General features: G+C 38.1%; 1 protein-coding gene and 1 long non-coding RNA gene across 2 annotated transcripts; one reads left to right on the plus strand and one right to left on the minus strand.

Moving 5' to 3' along the window:
- The first annotated feature begins 2,330 nt into the window (after positions 1 to 2,330).
- On the plus strand, positions 2,331 to 6,734 carry LOC148847627 (uncharacterized). Its single transcript, XR_016101213.1, has 3 exons — positions 2,331 to 2,433; positions 2,507 to 2,561; positions 6,434 to 6,734. It is a non-coding gene; the product is annotated as an uncharacterized LOC148847627 (long non-coding RNA).
- A 5,972-nt stretch (positions 6,735 to 12,706) lies between these two features.
- Positions 12,707 to 15,251, minus strand: LOC148847628 (purine permease 3-like). Its single transcript, XM_088948162.1, has 2 exons — positions 14,454 to 15,251; positions 12,707 to 13,209 (listed from the first exon to the last, which is right to left on the minus strand). The coding sequence occupies exons 1-2, from the start codon at positions 15,213 to 15,215 to the stop codon at positions 12,877 to 12,879; spliced, it is 1,095 nt and encodes a 364-aa protein (XP_088804288.1). The 5' UTR covers positions 15,216 to 15,251; the 3' UTR covers positions 12,707 to 12,876.
- Positions 15,252 to 20,025: the final 4,774 nt, after the last annotated feature.

A 20,025-nucleotide genomic window follows, 5' to 3' on the forward strand; every position in this document is an offset into this window, starting at 1 on the left:
GAAAACGCAGATCTTTTCCCAAGGTATTGAAGATGCCAAGAAAAAGGCCGTTGAAGACTACATTGCCTCGCCGCGTTTTGACGACTTGATGGTGGATTCTTATAGAAGGGGATTCAAACTGAGCTGGTGGATGATCCGGAACACGTATCCCGACCTCGACGTTAGTGCCATATCCACTTCGCGTATAACTCAGGAGATGGCCAATGTTGCCAATGGTGAGTCGGATTCTGAGGGCGAGGCAGGGCCTTCGGGTGTTGTTGAAGTGCCTTCTGATGGGGAAGAAGTAGCTCTGGGCTTGTATTTTTTTTTTACTCTTCCTTTTCTTGCAATGAAATAGACAATCTTTTTGGTTAAGTGTTCTTTTTTCCGAACTGATAATATGCCCGATCTGTTTCTTGCCCGGGTTATTGCACTCGCGTGACCTGTTTCGGTGTTTTAATACTTAGTCTCTGCTTCGCATTAGTCTTTGACTGATATTTTGCCGAACTGCTAATATGCCCGACTCTTCTGTGCTTGCCTATGTCGAGGTTCCTCTTGTTAGCTCGGCATCCTGGCCTTTGGGTTCTTGTAGAGATTTTGTCCACTTCGCTTGGCGGTTTATAAGTAGTATCGGCTTAAGTTAACAATGTTCCATGCTCGGGGTACTTGTTTGCCTCTAAGGTTTCGAGCTCGTATGCCCCTTCGAGCGCTCTCTTTACTTTATAGGGCCCTTCCCAATTTGGTCTAAGTTTGCCCACGCCGGGTTCGGGCACCATAATCTTACGAAGAACCAGGTTGCCGACTCGGAAGGTTCGCTACTTTACTTTGGCGTTGTAGTACCGAGCTACCTGCTGCTGGTAGGCCGCTGTCCGGATGTGCGCGAGGTCTCCTACATTGTCCAGTAGGTCAAGGTTGGTACGTAACTCATCTTCGTTCATCTGATCGTCATATGTTTCTAGTCGTAATGTTGGTACTTCGATTTCCGCCGGGATTACTGCTTCAGTGCCGTAGATGAGGTTGAAGGGGGTTTCTCCTGTGGCGGCTCTCTGTAGTTCGATGGGCCCATAAAACACTTGGTAGCTCTTCCGCCCACAACCCCTTGGCTCGATCTAGACGTGCTTTCAGTCCGCGCAGGATGGCTCAATTCATTACTTCTCTTTGACCATTTGCTTGTGGGTGCGCGACCGATGTGAAGTTTTGCCGAATCCCCATATTCTGGCACCACTCTTGGAACTTGATATCCTCGAACTGCTTGCCGTTGTCGGAGATCAGTACCCGAGGTAACCCGAAGCGACATACTATGTTCTTCCAAAAGAAGTTTTGTATGTTTTGGGCAGTAACTGTTGCCAGAGGTTCGGCTTTTATCCACTTTGTGAAGTAATCTACTGCCACCACTAAGAATTTTCTCCCACCTGTTGCTGGCGGGAATGGCCCTAGGAGGTCGATGCCCTATTGTGCAAAGGGCCATGGGCTGGCGAGGTATTTGAGGTCGGAAGTAGGCTGATGGTGGATATTGGCGTGCTTCTGACACTTGTCGCATTTTCTAACGAGCTCGACGGCTTCTGCCTTCATCGTTGGCCAGTAGTATCCTTGTCGAAGTGCTTTTTGGGCGAGTGCTCTGCCCCCCAGGTGTCCGTCGCACAGACCTTCATGAGTGTCGTGGAGTACAAGATCGGCTTCTGTAGGTCGCAGGCAACGCAAGTAGGTGAGCGTGTAGGATCGTCGGTACAACCATTCGTCAATTATGACATATTTGGCTGCCTGGCATTGCACCCTCTTGGCCGCATTGTGGTCTGCAGGGAGGGTTCCATTTAGCAAGAAGCTCGTGAGTGGGTCGATGTAGCTCGGCTCTGCTTCGAGGATGGGAGAGACCTCCTCTGCCCCACCGAGAATACTAGGCCGAGGTAAATCCTTTATGTACACGATTCTCATGTTGTTGTGACTTGTGCTGGTTAATCGGGACAGAGCGTCGAACTCAGTGTTCTTTGACCTCAGGATTTGCCTCATATTGTTGTGATGAAGTGTTCTTTTATTTCATAGGCAAAGTTATATAATGATCATTTTATCCATAAAATAATCAGTATTGAAGGGACAATGTTTTTAGCAATTTTCCAAACCAATAAACAAATTATTTACCCACTAAGGGGTGTTTGATAACTCTTTTGAAAGTTCTGGCGTCATAACTATCTTAGACATCAGACTCGTTTGGTATTGCATCTGAAAATGCCCATCTCTTAATGCACTCAGGCACATTGCAGAGATACCAGAAAGTCAAAAATGCCCCTTAACAAATTTTGAAATGCCATAATTTGCCCCTATTTAACCCCAAACCTAAACTCCATCTCATTTTTGCATTCTATCGCTGCCTACGTTCTCAGCACCATCACTGCCTACATTCTCATAGATAGCATTGGAAGATCATCTTCGCCTGCGTTCTCAAGATAGTTGCTCCAGGTATACTCATGGCCGTCCCTCATTTTCTTTCGATCTGGCTTCTTCATTCTCATATTATTCTTCAAATTTTTAGGGTTGAAATAGCACCCGCACGCCAAACGCTAACCACTGGTGAACAAGCACCAAAGGTATCTTCTTCTTCTTCTTAGATGGGCCTCAAAACATATTTCTCTTCACGCACCTCAAAGCTTCTTCTGCCAAAAATGTCAACAGTTTATGCGACTGTGACGAGAATAAAACACACATATTTGTCTTAAAATACCTAGTTATTTGCTTAAGAAATATAAAATTTATTTCTAGAAATTATTTCTTAAAATACCTAGTTATAGAATTTATTTGCTTCTGAAATAAGGTTGAGAAATTTTGTAAAAACATTTCTAGAAATTGATTTGAAACCTATCAAATGCAGACATGGTTGAGAAAGTTTGTAAAAACTTTTCTAGAACTCAATATTTGAAATTTATCCAATTTTCTAATTTGTATTCCCTTAATTACAAGCCATATTAATCATATATATTTTTATTGCAAATTAAAATCTATTCAACTCCTCAATCTGAATTACTGGAAGTATACAGATTCATTCATGTATGTTAAATTCTGATGCTTGAAGTATTCCCATCTACTTGAGCTTTTCTAATGCTTCAGAGACATCAGCAACAAGTCATATTCTGAACTTCATCCTTTGAGATCCATCACCCCTACTACATCCTTGGAATTTATCTATGAATCTATAATGACATAACACAACTGCTATTGTGTGAACCAATCTTTGGTTTTTTAGAAAAAAATCTTTGTGAAGTTAACCAATCTTTGGTTCTTTTAACCCTTCAAAGGCATGTTCTTTTAACACTTTCCATTGCTATTATTTTTATCCTTCCCCACATTCCTTCTTTTTTGTCCGTCCTTTCCCTACATAATCTTCAAGAGCTGCATCCTGCAACTGGGGGGGGGGGGGGGAGTCAGGAATTTTGTTTGCCCAATTATTGCTCTTATTTCCATCCTCCAATTAACCTGAAATAGACTGTGCTAAATCATCCATGAGGTCATGCATGCATCATAAGCATTATTGATCTATTATGACTTGATTGTTGAAAGAACATCCTGTGGTACTAATGCATGTCTTCCATATGCTTCGATCCTTTCATTTGGTTGGACAAAACCCTCTGCCATCCACAAGAGTACTACTAATGTCCCCTTCTCAAATTCATAGCCCTTTTGGAAAAATAGAACAATATATATGCTTCCTTTCATTCCAGACTTCATCCAAAACACAATCCTTTAATTCCTTCCAAAGATTAGTTTGAAGTGAATCTAATTCATCATTAAGATTACAAGATTGTCCTCCTGTATATAGCAGATTCCAGAATTCTTTTTGTTAAGGTCAACATGTTATAGCCCTCTAAATTAATACATATACCCATGCTTTTAGATCAAAATATTGTTATACACAAGCTGAGCAAGGGTGGTCTTTCCAACTATGGGAATTACTAGGACCCCATTATGATTATGTTCATCAGAGAGTAGCAACTTGATTATCTTTGCTTTGTCTTCCTCTCTTCCATAAACAATATTAATAGACCCATTTCACAAGGAACTTGTTGGCCGTCTCTGTTCAACTCCAACTGACTCTGACTCTGCTCCAACTCCCTCTTGTAAGCCAAGACGATCTCTCTCTAGTGCAATTTCTTCCAACTCTTTATTTATCTTACACACATGTCGTTTGTTCTTTGCAAATGGAAAGGATATATGGAAACAAGAAACCTATAGCACAACACCAAAGGAGGGCTTTTATCATATCGATCTATGGAGTCAATAGTCCTTTCAACATTGCTCCTTCTATGGCCCAGAAAAACCCCTAGCTTTCTTATTGAAACTTCAGAATAATCACCCTTATGTTGAACAATGTATGCCCTCACCAATAGTCCTTTGTACTGCCTTTATTAATTATTAGTTGGTTTTATTATTGTGTAGCTATTTTTATTATTTATTAATTATTAGTTATTCATTTTTATTTTTGTTTTTATTAATCGTTAAATAATATTTTGAAATTGATAAATTATTTTATATGAAATAGTACAAGTTGAGCTCAATATTACCAAATAGTCTATTCTAGGGGTAAAATAGTAAAATCAGAAAATTTTAGATGTTAAAGGTTTGGTCCAACACAAATAAGCTTATTTATTCAGAGCCTCTAAAAAGTAAAAAAGCATTTATGCCTCTTTTCAGATTTCAGACATTTTTAATATCAAAACGCCACTGAGTCTCAAGAAGGTATTACTTTCCTAGGTAAATGAGTAGATTCAAAATCATCCTTTTCCGTGGAACCCACTAATACCAAAACACAAACATAGGTTTCTTTCTTTTTCATGGGACCCACCAGCTCACCCACTCCCATCAGTGGAAAACAAACAGCCCCTAAATTATTAGTGCTTATCTTCATTTCTTACTACTTTTACCCATGTCCTTTATGGTCTACTCTTAGCAATAGTAGCTAATTCAAAGGCTAAAGGGGATATGCTCGAACAGACAAGAAACTCCACGAGCACTAACATGCTCAAGCCGTTTCTTGTTGCTAGCATCAAGAAAAAGGTTGTGAATTAGTGTTGCGCTAGCTCTCAATCCGTTTCTTCTTGTTGTGCTATAGTTTTGAATCATGCTTCATGCACTAGAGTGCATTACAGTTTGATATGCTACATCTATCTCTTCCTTTAGAGTCGTGCCAACAATTCTCTCATTTTATCACCTATTGAAGCTATTCTTAGATTCCTATAAATGCAAATGCCTTCATTCTTGATCATCCAACCCTTTATAGTTTTCAACACATCCATCATAGCAATCACATTTCGGGACAGTTGCTTCTTGACTACCCAACACTTTCCTCCACATATATAACATATTTGGTCTTATAACTATTTTACAAAATTTTCCTTTTGATCTAAGTGGTATTCACCCATCACATAAAAGTTTAAATGCACCCCTCCATTTTCCCCATCCTACTCTAATTCTTCAAGTGACATCTTCCCCAATCTCTCCATTGTTATGAATTATTGAACCAAGGTACCGAAAATAGCCACATTGAGTTATCTCTTGGTCCCAATTCTAAATATCTTATGATTACTAACTTTACATGTTATACTTTGTTTTAGTAGTCCTAATTATTTTAAAACCTCTTGTTTGCAAGGCATTTGTCCATAAACCTAATTTTGCATTTAATCCTTCATTAATTTCATCAATTAAAACAATGTCATCTGCAAACAACTTGCACAATAGAAGCTTTCTCCTAAATATATTTAATCAATTCATCTATGACCAATGCAAATGGATAAGTGCTAAGTGCTAAACCTTGGCCAAAACTTCATAATTAAGAAAAAAATATTAAAATATGTTACATAGCAAATATATAATATTTAATAAATTATCTAATTATTAATAAAATAAATAATTAATTTACTAATGAAATGACTAATTAAATAAGTAAGAAAATAATAAAATAAATAAATAAATGAGTCGATAATTAACAAAATTAATAAATAATTAATTAAACAACATTCAGCCATGTGGCATAAATTAACAGGTAGCAACATGGTCTTATAGAACTCCACATTTTACTTATAGATGCTTAATATGTATATGCTCTTTCTACAAAAAAAAGTGTATGCTCTGATGTCAAAGCATGAGAATAAGTTACTTTACCCAAACACATGTTCTTGCTTTTTACTAAAACAAGCATGGTGTGAAAATACATTTTGTCGAGTCCAATTCACAACATAAAGAATATAGTAAAAAGCATAAAAGCAGGATTATGTTTTCTTTCTTTCAATAAAAAAAAGCACAAAAGCAGAAATCTATCAAACAGCACTTAACTGTGAACAACATATTTTAAACAAGTGGAAGGCATATAAGGTAGATCAACTACATGTTAGAATCATCGTCCATGGGGTTGCCATGCATGAGTCCTGTTTTGGCGTCATTATGTTCTAATTCCTTTCGCTTGTAATAGACAGTTTGAAGATCCGGGTCGACCCTCCATGGAGACTAAGAATGTTCATTGAAGGATCCAGGTCTTTGATCGAGAGGATTGATGCCGAGGTTGCATATTGTCACGCCTACAGGGAAAGAAGAAATCATTTGGGGACGTGCTACCCCACCCCCCACCCCCCCCCACCCCTCCACCCATTTTATCAAAAAAAAAAGTCCTTTCACTTGCAATGAATCACTTTTTCTAACAAGTGGATATAAATGATCTTCTATACATGTGACAAACCAAATTCCAAATATACCCCTCCTTTTGCTCATCCTTAGTCACAATCTCTTCTATCTCTCCTTTCAAATACACATCAAAATCAGACTGCAAATTGACGAATGTTGTCACTTGTCAGATTTGACCCAAACTAAGGCCCTTTTCGGTGCCTCTAATCTCTTCACGCTGAAGTGGTTTAGTACAACTTTCAGCGCTAAGGAGGCGTTCGGTCGCTCTCTTAACACTGAAGTCCAATGATTGCTGAAGTACAAATGAGTCACGTCATTGTTTTACTGAATTTTTTTTCCATATTGTCCCTCTAATGCTCATATCAAGACCCACCGGACTATTATTTACGAATAGTCATGGCTGAAGTGGTTTCGTAATTATCGTCTCATAGTGCTACTAAAATCAATTATATTAATTATTATAATTAATTACTTAGAATATTATTTACCAATTATAATATTATAATGAAGCCAATAATTATTTATACTATATAATATACTAACTAATTCAAATAGTAACCACTTAATTAAATATATTTAACAGTATTATAAATTATGAATAGAAAAAATAATAATAATTAATTATTATTATTATTATAATATTTATATAATATTAATATCATATTGATAATGCTACTATATTATAATATTATTAACATTACAATATTATATTATATTATAAATTAATTATTAATATTACAATATTCATTATAATATGTTATAGTAATATACCAAAAAAAATTAATTAATTACAATATTAACTATCATCGTAAAGTTCCATTAATTATTCTTACTTATTATTAATTAATTAATCAATTATTATTAATAATAGTAAATTAGTTATTAATAATATGTACTAATTAATCATAAAAATAATTACTTATTAATTAATTAATAGTTAGTAATTAGTAATTAATGAATTAACTATTAATTGATTATTATTTTTATTATTATTATTTATTAACAAATATTAATAAATAATATTGAGTATTAATTATTATAATAATTTTTAACATTGTTTCTTTAATGAATTATATAGACAAACAAAAATTCTTTTATATGGGGGTTAAATTGGACATTTGACATTTTTCAGAAGTTAGAATTCAGATCAGATGAAAGAAAAGTTCACCAATACCAATATACTTCTTAATGTAATTATTGTACTTTCATATGTTATACGTCAGAGCAAACGAACAAGCCCTAAATGGTTAAGCCTATGGGTTGTGACCAATTATGACATGAGGTTTCTTGATTTCATCAGTGATGGAAATAAAGAAGCAGACCATGTGGTATTTTGTTTTTTTTTTTAACAATTAAATGATTGGTTTGTCATTTTTTTTTTTGGGGGGGGGTTAGGAAGTGGCATATCCAAAAATATCCTGTCATTGCAAATTTTAATTTTGTTAAGATAAAAAAGCCTTGGATCTAGAAAGGATCAATCTCTGTCAAAAAAAAAAAAAAAAAAAGAATCCACCAACTAGAAAGAAAAACCAATGGAGAGTATAGAAATCACAAGTTCTTAAATAATTGTGCTCTCCTAGTGTGCCTTGATACCTGATCTAGAGGAAACCGAATTCAGCCAGTGCAAAGCCCATTTGAACAGCCATTATAGCCTTGTATTGGGAATATCTCTCCATGAAAGAAAACACAGAAGTACGGAGATGTTCTTGATGCAAGGCTGTAAACACTGTTTGAGTTTTAATCTTATAGAGTTTTAATCTTATTTATCTTTGAAGAAAGTGTTATTTTCATAGTCTTACCACATAAATATATCTTTTGCATGGTTTTTAAAAACTGAATCGGTGATCGAACGGGTCAGGGGTCTAGTTATCAGTTCAAACAGTCTAACCATTCGACCTGAACGGTCAGCCCATTCTGACAAAAAAATTAAAAATTTTGAAAAACGGTCAAAACCATTTGAACAGTTCAAATGGTCAACCGTCCAGTTCAGTGGTTTGCTGACCAAAATCAACGATTTTGGGGAAAAAAACAGTTTTGGGGGAAAATAGAAACGGTTAGGTGATCGGTTCCCAATTTTTCTGGTGCGAGCGTCCAGTCCGATCTGGTTTTGAAAACCATGATCTTTTGAACTTAGATTGCATAAAAGCATCCTTTAATTTCTTTTCATTATACGTTTAGTTCCAATTTCATTTCCAAGCCTGGTTTAATCTAGTTTTAAATTAGGGAAAAGGATCATGGCTTGGGAGTTGGAGACAGATGGGAGTGTCAATTAAACTGGATTTGTTCCAATCCGATCCAGTCCATTATAGATGGACCAAGTCTAATCTGATCTGATGTATACTCTGGACAATTTTGGACCAGTCCAATTCAATGTCTGAGCTGTCCATTCTATTCAAATTGGTTTTAATTTAGATTGGTTCCAATAGGCCTATATTCTTATCTTCTATCAATGGATTGGATATTGATTCAAGTACAAATGGATGAGATCCAATCTAATCCAATAAATATTTTGGACTAATAAGTCTGGACTGATCCAATTCCATATATCTTATTAGACCATCTAATCCATCCAAATTGAATTTGATTTGGATGGGATTCAAGCCAAAAACGGTCCATTGACACCCTTGGCGATTGGAATGCTCTTCTTATATCTTCTTCTCTGTAACTTACATGATGGCATTTTGAGACAAAACGTTCTTTATTGGACAATATAGAGGAAGTTTCATATCACAAGGTTTGGATTTCAGAAATCAAAGGGAAGGAGGAGAGCTCTCCTATCTCTCATGCATAAAACTGAGAAAGATTATTGGAATTGAAGGTGGAGCCGTGGGGTTGTAGACTCCTATTTTACTGTTTTTAGTTATTTTAATTTGAATTATTTTGTATCCCTTGGTCTCCATTTAATATATGGAAAACTCTCAATTAGTACCTTTGTACTTTGGGCCTATTGCCATTTTGGTCCCCAAATTTTAAAATGTGACAATTTAGTATCCAAACTTTTAAAGCGTGTCAATTCAATACTTAAGTGGCATTTGAAAATTAGAGTGTTATCTAATTTTGAAAAGACACAAATGCCCTTCGAGTGTCATCTAATTCTCTTTATCAATCATTCAAACATTGATAAAAAATTAATAGTCCCAAGTCCTTGCCTCTTCTATTCAAGAAAGTTGGGGTCACGTCTGAGTGGGCATTCTAGTGACTAACTTTATTGAATAGAAGAGATAAGGATTTTGGACTATTCATTTTTCATCAATGTTTGGATGGTTGATAAAGAAAATTAAATGACACTCAAAGGGCATGTGTATCTTTTCAAATGCCACTTAATGGTTGATTAACAGATGGTTAACAATAGGTATTGAATTGACATATTTTGAAAGTTCAAGTATTAAATTGTTGCTTAGGGACTAAAGTGGTACAAGGCCCAACCTTTTATATATCATATGTGTCAAATAAATATTGGATTGCAAAAGCTCACTGTGGAAATGGAGTTGGGGAGTTGGGGCAAAAACGGCCCTGAGGGAAGTATTCAACAATCGTGGACTTGACAACTACTACAAACCTAGAACTAGGACCCAAGTGTTCAACAAAGCATAAAAAAACCGGGACCCGTTTGGCATATCTTTCGACTGTTTACAAGTTAGGAAGACTGATTTTTGATCTATTCCCATTTGGCTCACAAAAGATCTAGTTGCCAAAAAGACATGAAAAGCCTATTTCAAGTTGATTTTGGAAAGCTTCAAATAAATCTTCCTACGTCTTTCGCATTTTAATCTCTTGTGGAAAGACGCATGAAAAGACGTCTGCCAAATTGTCTTCGAGCTACCTAAATCTTATGTCAAAAACTCAATGCATCCTTTGACCGTCAAAACTATTAAAAGATCTTCTCAAAAAGGCATTCTCAAAAAGGCATGCCAAATTAGAAGATCTTCTCAAAAATACATACCAAATTTGCCCCAAATTTTTAATCATTCAAATAGTTCAAGCGGTTATTTTCGTACACATTGAAGGTTTCCATAGTATATATTTAATTAAGTCAAACTACTTCACATGCCGCAATGATGGCTAAAATATATTAATTTATTTTATCTAGGAACGTGCCACTATAATTTGTTTTTTAGACAAGATAAACATCTTACTTTCCAAAGAAAAAATAATATACCCAAATTGTACTTTTCTGATCATCCAATACAAATACTCATCCATATGCTCACTTTGCACCAGTTCTAATGGTTTTCATTCTTACGACCAGTGCAAATGTTTCATTAAATTACATTACCGGGATAAATTAAAAAAAAGAAGATAAATTATGAAGACCACCCTTGTATTATAGGATCTGTGACAAAGACCCTTTTGTATTTTGTTTTGCAACTAAGACCTTCTTGTACTATGACCGTGAGATTCATTTCTGTTAGTTCTCTGTTAAAATCTACAGTTACAATATTTTTAATTCCCATACTACCACTGTAACAAAAACAATTGAGAGAAAAATACTGTTTATCTTTCCCAATCTCACATATAATATCAACAGTGGTGGTAATCCATTCTACCTCAGATTTCTTCACATTTATCTCTCTCTTCTTCTCTCCCTCTCTCTCCCCCATTTCTCTTCTTCCCCTTCCCCTTTTATCTCCTCTTTCTCTTTTCTTTCATCAACACCTAAGCTGCTTTCAACAACAGCAGATAAGTGGAATACTTTAAACTACAATTGCTTCAGATAAATCCGTTTGTTTCCCCAACACAAGCTTTCTCTTTGAACTCTGAGCGTCTCTCTGTTCTTTTCTTGGCCTTGCGCAGACGTAGAGCCTTCAAGGCTCCCATTGTCTCCGGCGCATCGATGTCCCATCTGCGACTGCTCCATCTCATTTGTTTTCTTTTTGATAACTAACTTCAGATCCTCAGCACAGCCGCATCCTCATCAAGATGGCTCAACTAGTTAGTAAACTAAAGCCAACAAAAAGCTAAATGCATTCTGCTACTCTTTAATTAGTTAGGTCAGTCAGATCACTAGAAATCAAGAGAATTTACTCAAAAAGGGGGAAAAAAAAGAAACTGCAACCACGAGCACGAAGCAGTGAATTAATCAGGAGAAGAGGAAGGTGGGTACCGAAAGGTTGTGCCGTCCATTTTAAGGAAGGAAATTCTCATAGCGCTGCCCAATTCCAAGTTGACATGCAAGGTTGTCCACATCGGAAAGTGTGGGTTTCTTCGGGACGTCAGCGAGAATGGAATCATCTAAGAGGGCTGAGAACGTTGACTGTAATCTAAGAGGGCTGTCATCAATGAGCTGGCCAGTATTTCGTCGATTTCAGGATCGGAACCCCACCTCAGAGCCTCCTCCTTGTGGCGGATACAGGCAGCGATCTCGTCTGGGTCTAAGTGCTCTGCTTGCTGGAACTGTAGCAAACACCCTCCAGGCTCAGCCTTTTTGGCTCGCCACTCAACCACATTTGCTCCGGTGAAACACCATCCCTGTAACCACATTCGCCTCCACAGTACGACTACTCGTACGCCGATGGGTCTAGAACAAGTGGGCTTTTTGCCACAGAGATGAAAACGTTAAATACGAGCTATGGAGGACGAGCAGACGGGATTTGAGCGTTGCGGTGCCGTAGGATAAAAGATCAGACGAACTGAAACCGTTGAAGACAAAATCGACGACAAAAGCTGATCGGAGGAGCAACATTTTGGCTAATAAAAGCAAGAGTAGCCGATGCAGAAGGTGGGCAGCCATTTTCAGCGGAAGCAGCAGAAGAGAAGAAGCCGCTTCGTCGCTGGCGAGAGAGATCTGAATAGAGTTCTGAACCAATGAGCAAGTGGAGTAGAGAACGAAAAGAAAGGGAGATGGTGTTTGGTAGATGAACAGTGTTTTTCGCCGCTGAGTGTAGGTGAGGTCGGAGAAGAGGAATAGTGCTTTTCACTCAATTATTCAAATATTTATTACAAGGGTAGAATGGGGATTAAAAAGGCGAATTTTAAGAAAAACTTACCAAAGGGGTCTTTTTTGAGTTCTTACTCTTGTTCTTGTTTGCTCTAGACCATGACAGCATGCATCAATACAAAGACAAAAGATAAACCCCAGCATTTTACATGTCTAGAAATTCCATTTTTACAGCCCAAGATAGGGCATTCAAACAAAAGACATGAAGTTCAAGAAAAATACAAATTAACCAAACTCTTAACTTCTCAACAGAGTTGTTGGGCTTTAAGGATAAAACCATATGGATTGTAGGCAATTCATGGCTGAGGCGATTGGTCATCGATTGTCATGCTTCTCTCCACCTTACTCTTCCTGTACTCTCCATAGAAGTAAGAGGTGAAGCCCCAAAGGCAAAGGGCCAAAGCAATCCCCTTCTCTCCACTGAACTTCTCATGGTAGGCGATGACAGCCCCGACCTCTGCGAAAGGAAGGAGAACCGCACTGTAGATCCCAGTGAAGAGAGAGGTAGTGCAGAAGATCAGACCTAAAAGTCCTACAAAAGATAACTGCCAAGCTATGGCGCTTGCAGACAGCACAAAGTAATACATTCCATGTCCAAGCTCATACTCCCTTGCCTCTCTTGGAATTTCCTGCAAATCAATTCATTCTTCAAATCATTAGCAACGTCGTAACCCCACCCCCATGCAAGCTAGCTCTAGCTCTAGCTCTAGCTCTTGGAGGAGTTTTGACACACAAGGACTAGTATTTATTCTTAAGACTGATCTCTACAGTTACACTACTACAACAGAAGACATGCTAGTTGAAGCAATATAATAGCTTCATTCAATTATGTTTCTATGAGACTTCAGCCATGTTTAGGACTTGGTAATGCTTATCTTAAAAATAAGGCTATGTTTGGTTTTCCTATCTTTCCCTTCTTTTTTCTAACTTTTCCTTCAAACCAAACATAGCTTAAATGTTTATGGAATAAATGCTTATGTTAAAAACAAGTATTTATTCGAGTTAACACTTATTTCATATTTAGTATTTGCAGTCTTTCTTTTCCAATAAACACTTAAATAAGCATTTGTGACTATTTACAGAAACACTTTTTTAAAATTCAATTGAATATAATTTTATAAGTAGTATTATAAAATTCAACTAGAAATACTTAAAAAAAATTAAATAAATATTTAATGGGTTTGAGCATAATTTTCTAGCCTCTTTCTAAAACAGGGTTTGAACATGATTTTCGTGTTCAGGCCCAGGCTTACATCAGGGCCAGAATGTTTTGACGCTATAAAAAGTGGAACCAATCAATTAGGTTATATATGTATTTGCAAAAATACCCCGGAGTTTCATGTAAGTTTGTTAAGGTTTATTTTTTGTATGCTAATATAATTTACTACATGTGAGAATTGAGATGTCTTAAATTATCATTTTTTAGGGGATAATATAATATATTTTAAGAAAAGTGAGCAGAAGAATTGATAGTTTCTTTGCCAAAGCAATAAGCTGAAATAATTCGGTTCATTCATACCCGATTTACCATCGGGTCAATTTCTGGGGCCTAATAGTTGCAGACCCTCCGTAAGGACTCCGGGTTTGTTTGCTCTTATCGGGTCGGGTCAAAGTTACCATGATTCAGATTCGATAACCCAGTGACAGCCCTAGGGCCTAGGGAGGTGGGTGCAACACGACTGTATGTGTGTGAACTGTGAAGTCATATCATCCAATAGCAGTCTGCCACATCATCTAGAAAAAAACGATTTTAATTTTAAAATGGAGAAGGACAGGCTGACGTGGCAAATTGCTATATGTGTGTAAACTGTAAAGTGAACGGAGAAGAGAAAAGAGATAGGTAGTGCTTTCACTTTGTCCATCAACGGTCAACCTGGAAATCCTCGTTTATCAGCATCCCCGTGGCGGAAAGGATGCTTGAAAATAATCCAACGTTGAACTGAAACTGCATCACTGCTGTAAAATCCACTGCCCGGCTCGCCTTTGAATAAGCAAACTCGATACTAGGCAAGATGAACCCAATCAGCAATGCACTCCCCAACGTTAATAAGAAGCCGGAGAGATACTCCCCGTCGGAGACTCCGGCCGGCCGGTCTCCGTCGCTGTGAATCCCAAGCGTGATCGACCCAATAGTCATCAACACCACGGAATTAATTGAATAAGGCGTGAACCTCTGCTTCACTATCAACCTCGCAAACCCAGCAGTGAAGGCAAGCTGAGATGCGAACAGAATAGCAGAAGTTGATACAGGAATGTAAGATAAGCCGAGTGCGTACATGAAGTTGTCGAGACCCAGCAAGAGGCCAAGCACAGCGCTGGACACTAACAACTTGGGTTCGATGAAGAACTCGGAGGGTGAGACGCCGCGATGCCGCCGATGGTGTAAGTAGAGGAGGGAGAGTGGGATCAGAAGGATGGGAAACCCAGCGCTCTGTAACAAACTCGAGAGCCATCTACGATTGCCTCCATGAAGATAATAGAGCCTCATTAACAGAGGACCGCCTATGCTTCCTATAGCCATAATAGTGCAGTTGAGTAGCAGTAGAGACCATTTGATAGCTTTGCTATTCTTTCTCGTTAGTGGGGTTGTTTGGTCGACGTTAAAGACGGTTTCCGTCTGTGGAGGGGAAGACATGGCTGACAGTTAATGAGATAAGAGATCAATGGAGTGTGGATAGATATAAAATCAATCTATGGATTTTACTAGTGGATTGTACTCACCGGTCTACACCTATTATTGTGGGAATGGGAAATTGAGAACGGTAGATGGAAATAGTTGTCCAACCTTGTGGTTTTGATGGAACCCAACAAGAGCTAACTTTTCAACATTTGCATACTCTGGTTGTTGTGAAAAACAATATCCGGCTCTCTGAATTCAAACAAGCTGGGCTGTCAACATTGCTCTCCACACATGACACGTTTAGTTTGTGCAATATACTCGACAGCATCTCCCCCCTGAATTGGGAATCTTTTCCCCCGTTGACACCCAAATTATGAATCTCCCCCTGAATCGGGAATCTTTCTCCCTTGACACCGACTCAAACTATACGACCAAATTATGAATTCTGAGGTTGAGTGTATACTAAAAAACCCCTTTTTATATTCAAATCAAGCACTCCAAAGTCCAAAGTACCGATTTTGTTGTTATTACTAAAATGTCAACACTAGTTCTTAATAATATGTCTCCTCTTTCTTCAAAAAAAGATAAATAAATAATATATCTCCTCTTTCTTCAAAAAAAGATAAATAAATAATATATCTCCTCTTGAAAAGTTGTTTGATGTAGAACCCAACTACTCTTCTCTTAAAGTTTTTCAAGTGTGCTTGCTACTCATACCTCTATCCATATGTAACAAATATAAGTTTATCTATAGATTTGCTTTACATGTTTAAAACTCAATTGTAATCACTAATCACATCATTATTAGTAGATATATTGTGTTTGATGAGAAATTTTTGCTATTTCCACTATTTCATTTTCTAAGCCATCCTAATCACATGACCTCCCTCTATACCCATTGCTGAAATCATGGTTTTCGAATCATCATTGACCCGGACAGTCAGACCGTTCAGTCTAAAAACCGTTTAGGCAACCAATTCCATTTCACTCTTAACTCATTTTTTAGTCAAAAACCGTTAATTTGGTCAATAACTTATTGACCCAGGAGATGAAGCCATTAATTCATTTGACTTAGACAATTGTTTTTGGTTGTTTTCTATTTTAATTACTTTTATTTTTTTTAAATGATAACAGGTCATCCGTTCTAATCAGACAGTTGAATCGCTGACCCGAAAACCAGTGGCCAAAGCCGTTCCAGTTCAAGGTCGGCTTTTAAAACATTGGATGAAAATACATATTCTATATCCCCCTTGGTTCCCAAGATGCAATTCATGGAATCTATTATGAAAGATTCATTACCAACTGACACCAATATGGTAGAACCTATCCTATGGTCACTATCACAATTTTCTTCATTCATTCATCAAACAATGAATGAAGAATTTTATGCTTTAATTAAAAATGATGCAATTGGGCTTTTTGTTTCACCGCAGCTAAATATGAATAACATTTGTTCTAAATGGATTTATCAACTCAAAAGGAATGTTGATGAAATCAGATCAAACTAGACGGTCGAACCAGAAAAACTGAGAACCGGTCAGGTAACTATTTCTATTTTATTCTAAAACCATTATTTCGCCAAAAATCATGAATTTGGTCAACAAATCGCTGATCTAGGCATTCAAACCGTTTATACTATCCAACGGTTTTGGTTATTTTTTATTTATTTTTTGTTTTTTTTATTTTTTATCAAAACAAGCCATCCATTCAGTTCAAACAGTCAAATTGTTCGACCGAGAACCAGACCCTGACCAGTTTATTGTCCGATTCAATTTTAAAAACCTTGGTTGATGAAAACAATGAAAAGCTCACCTAATAGATTAAGCTAGGATTTTCTCAAAGGTTCGTACCAACGTGTAAGACATTTTTAGTCCATAGCTTAAATCAACCACCATAAGAGTCATTCTGGGTATTGTTGCTTTAACAAATTGGTCCATGAAACAGGTTAAGCAATACCAAGGTTTAAAGAATGAGCTTATATATATATATATATAGGCAAATGGGCCATCTCGAAGACCTCAGACGGAATCACCTTGGGACGCCTCTAGTAGCTTGCTACAAGGCAACTCGCTATGGGATAGCTCGCTACAAGGCAGCTCGCTATTAAGCAATGTGGCGTTTTCAGGAAGCTTCTTATCTAGCAAGACTGTACCTGCCAGACTGCACCCATGTCTCCTGACTGATGGCACAGTCTCTGCCAGCACCAGCGACCTGCACCCACGTCTCTCGACAGGTGGCAGCGTGTCTGTCCTTTCCGGGTCGTGCCTTTCACTTGATTGGGTAGTACCCTACAACGGTTACCTGTGCAGCCCTGGCGAATAACAGCTGTGACAGAGGGCTAGAGATGGTTACATCCGATTTGACAGGGCATCAGTATTAAAAGGACCCCGATCCCCAAGGAGCAAAGGTATTGAACTTGCGCCATCTGCACTCTTAGCTCTCTCTTTGCATTTTCTACAGTTCTCTCAGTTCTCTCAGAGTTCTAACTTAAGCATCGGAGTCTTCCCGCCGGGTGAGCTCCCCGGGAATTCTTCACTTCCCTCTTCTTCTTAGGTATTGTTCGTCGCCAGCTAGGAGCCAGGTCTCTATCAGTTAGGAGTGTCTGGATCACGCAGCATCAGCCATCACTGCTAGAAAACTTATGACCGAGAGAGTGAATGATCAATGAGAAAAATAGAGAGCACACGGAGCTTGAGCCTGAATAGTGGCGGTAGAGAGAACGAGAGGGAAGAAGGGGTTTTGGTAGGAGACAGATGGAGCTTCGCAGTTCGCACCTAAAGCAGATCTGCATTGTTTGAGAGCCTCCATCTTTGTATGAACATCCTCAATGAGTCCTGGGAAGTCGAGTGCAAGGATGCGCTTCGATGGTATGACGTCACTGTCTTTTCAAACAATGTTGAAGTAGGTCTACGTTGGTGGCTTTCTATGCATGTGGTGTTGAAGCAGACCGATGTTGTTTGAAATGCATATTGATGAGGGGTGATTTGGCCCAACCTCGTAGTACGGGTACACGTGGGCGTGACCTTGCTCAAACAGTGACTCAGCATGACAGCGCAATGGACGTGACCACAACTTGGAGGGAAGGTCCCACCGAGTTTAGCTTGGCAACTGGGCGGATAAACCACTCATCGGAGGCTGCCTCACTTGCACCTCCTCTCCTGAGTTAAGGGACTTCGGGGAGCCTCGAGTTCGGGGCATTCTGACCTCTCTTGAGGCCTGAGCTCCTCCCAATGGACCTCGGGCCACTCCCAGACGGGAATGCAACGATCCATCTCTAGACACCCCAAGGCATAGACACCTCGGGTTAGCTAGATCGGCATAACTTGCTACAGGCATCTCGTCACTCAAGAGACAGCCCGACTCAGGGTAATTTGCGGAAGGGTAGCTCGGCATACCATAGGAAGGCTTCCTGCTCGACCATCGTACCCGACAAGTTTGTGGACAGTAGACATGTCCCTTGTCAGATAGTGTCGCACCTGTCATCTTTAGAAAGGTGTCTCACACCTGACAAGCACGTACCCTACAACGACGGCCCCGCGCATGCCACCTCAGCCTTGCCTGTAATGGCTATGACAGACTGACAATGGCGGTTATACTTGCCCTGTTAGAAGCAGAGGGCTTGAAGCAATGAAATTCAGTTATAGGGGGCTTATTCTCAAGGAACAAGGTATCTTCGAATCATCTGCGCAATCTTCACTCTTAGCCTTCGTTTTCCCTTTGCTTCTCGCACAAGATACTGACTTAATCATCGGAGTGTTCCCACCGGGCAAACCCCCAGGAGTTCTTCTTCTTCCCTCTCATCCCAGGTACCTCTTAGGAGCCACGCGAGTGCCAACTAGGAGTGACCGGATCGCGCTACATCACATATCTTATATGAACCTCAAATGGTAGAGCATAAAAAGTCTTCTTGTACATGTGCAACTTCCACTCCTGAAACAACTAGTTCTAATATTGCAAAAGATGGAGTTTGGTTTTTAATAAGAGGTAGAAATCTACAGCCACATTATCAACAAGTTGATTTTTTATTGAACTTAATTTTTATTTACAAACAAATTTTTTAGTTTAAGTGATTCATTTGATTCGGAATGAATAAATAATTTTTATATTTTAGCTTGGTGGATTGGACATGAAAATAAATATCGATTTTTAGCCGCCATGGCACATGATCCACTAACCCTCTAGTGTCTATAGTTCTATCGGAGTCTTGTTTTTCAGGACAAAGGAGGACATGACACTACACTTGATGATTCACTTAATGCAAATGATCAAAATGGAACTTGAAAAAAAGATACAGACAATATATTTTTTTGTATACTCAATAATTTTCTAGCATTTTTTAAAATTATTGTAAATTTCGCTATTCAGATTTATTTAAATTATTTGTTATTTTTTTGAACAATGTAATTTTTTATTTTCAATTTGTAATTGTATTATATTTTTTTATATTTTGTTAAGTATTTTTTGACCATTGTATTGTTCAAATTTCAAATTTAAATAAAATAAAATTTATATTTTTTTCAATTCATTTTTCATTTTGTATTTTGTTAAATATTTTTTCATTTCTTATTAAAGTTTTTTTTCAATTTATTCTTAAAGGAGAATTAAATATTTTAATTTCACTTAGTGAAAAAAAAAAACAGTTTGGTCGATTTGGCCCAAACCCTGTCAGGTAGACCTAGTCTCACAGTTCGGTTTGGCTCTGCCCGCGTGCCGACACGTGCCTAAAAACGACCCATATCCCATCCTAACCGTGTATTGGGAATATCTTGGACGCTGAGATGCGCACGCATCGCTTCGATATCCTGAAACTTGCACCGAAGCCGAC

This window comes from Nelumbo lutea, chromosome 6 (genome assembly GCF_056320005.1).
Source record: "Nelumbo lutea isolate HS-2025 chromosome 6, American lotus-T2T, whole genome shotgun sequence".
Classification (NCBI taxonomy): domain Eukaryota; kingdom Viridiplantae; phylum Streptophyta; class Magnoliopsida; order Proteales; family Nelumbonaceae; genus Nelumbo; species Nelumbo lutea.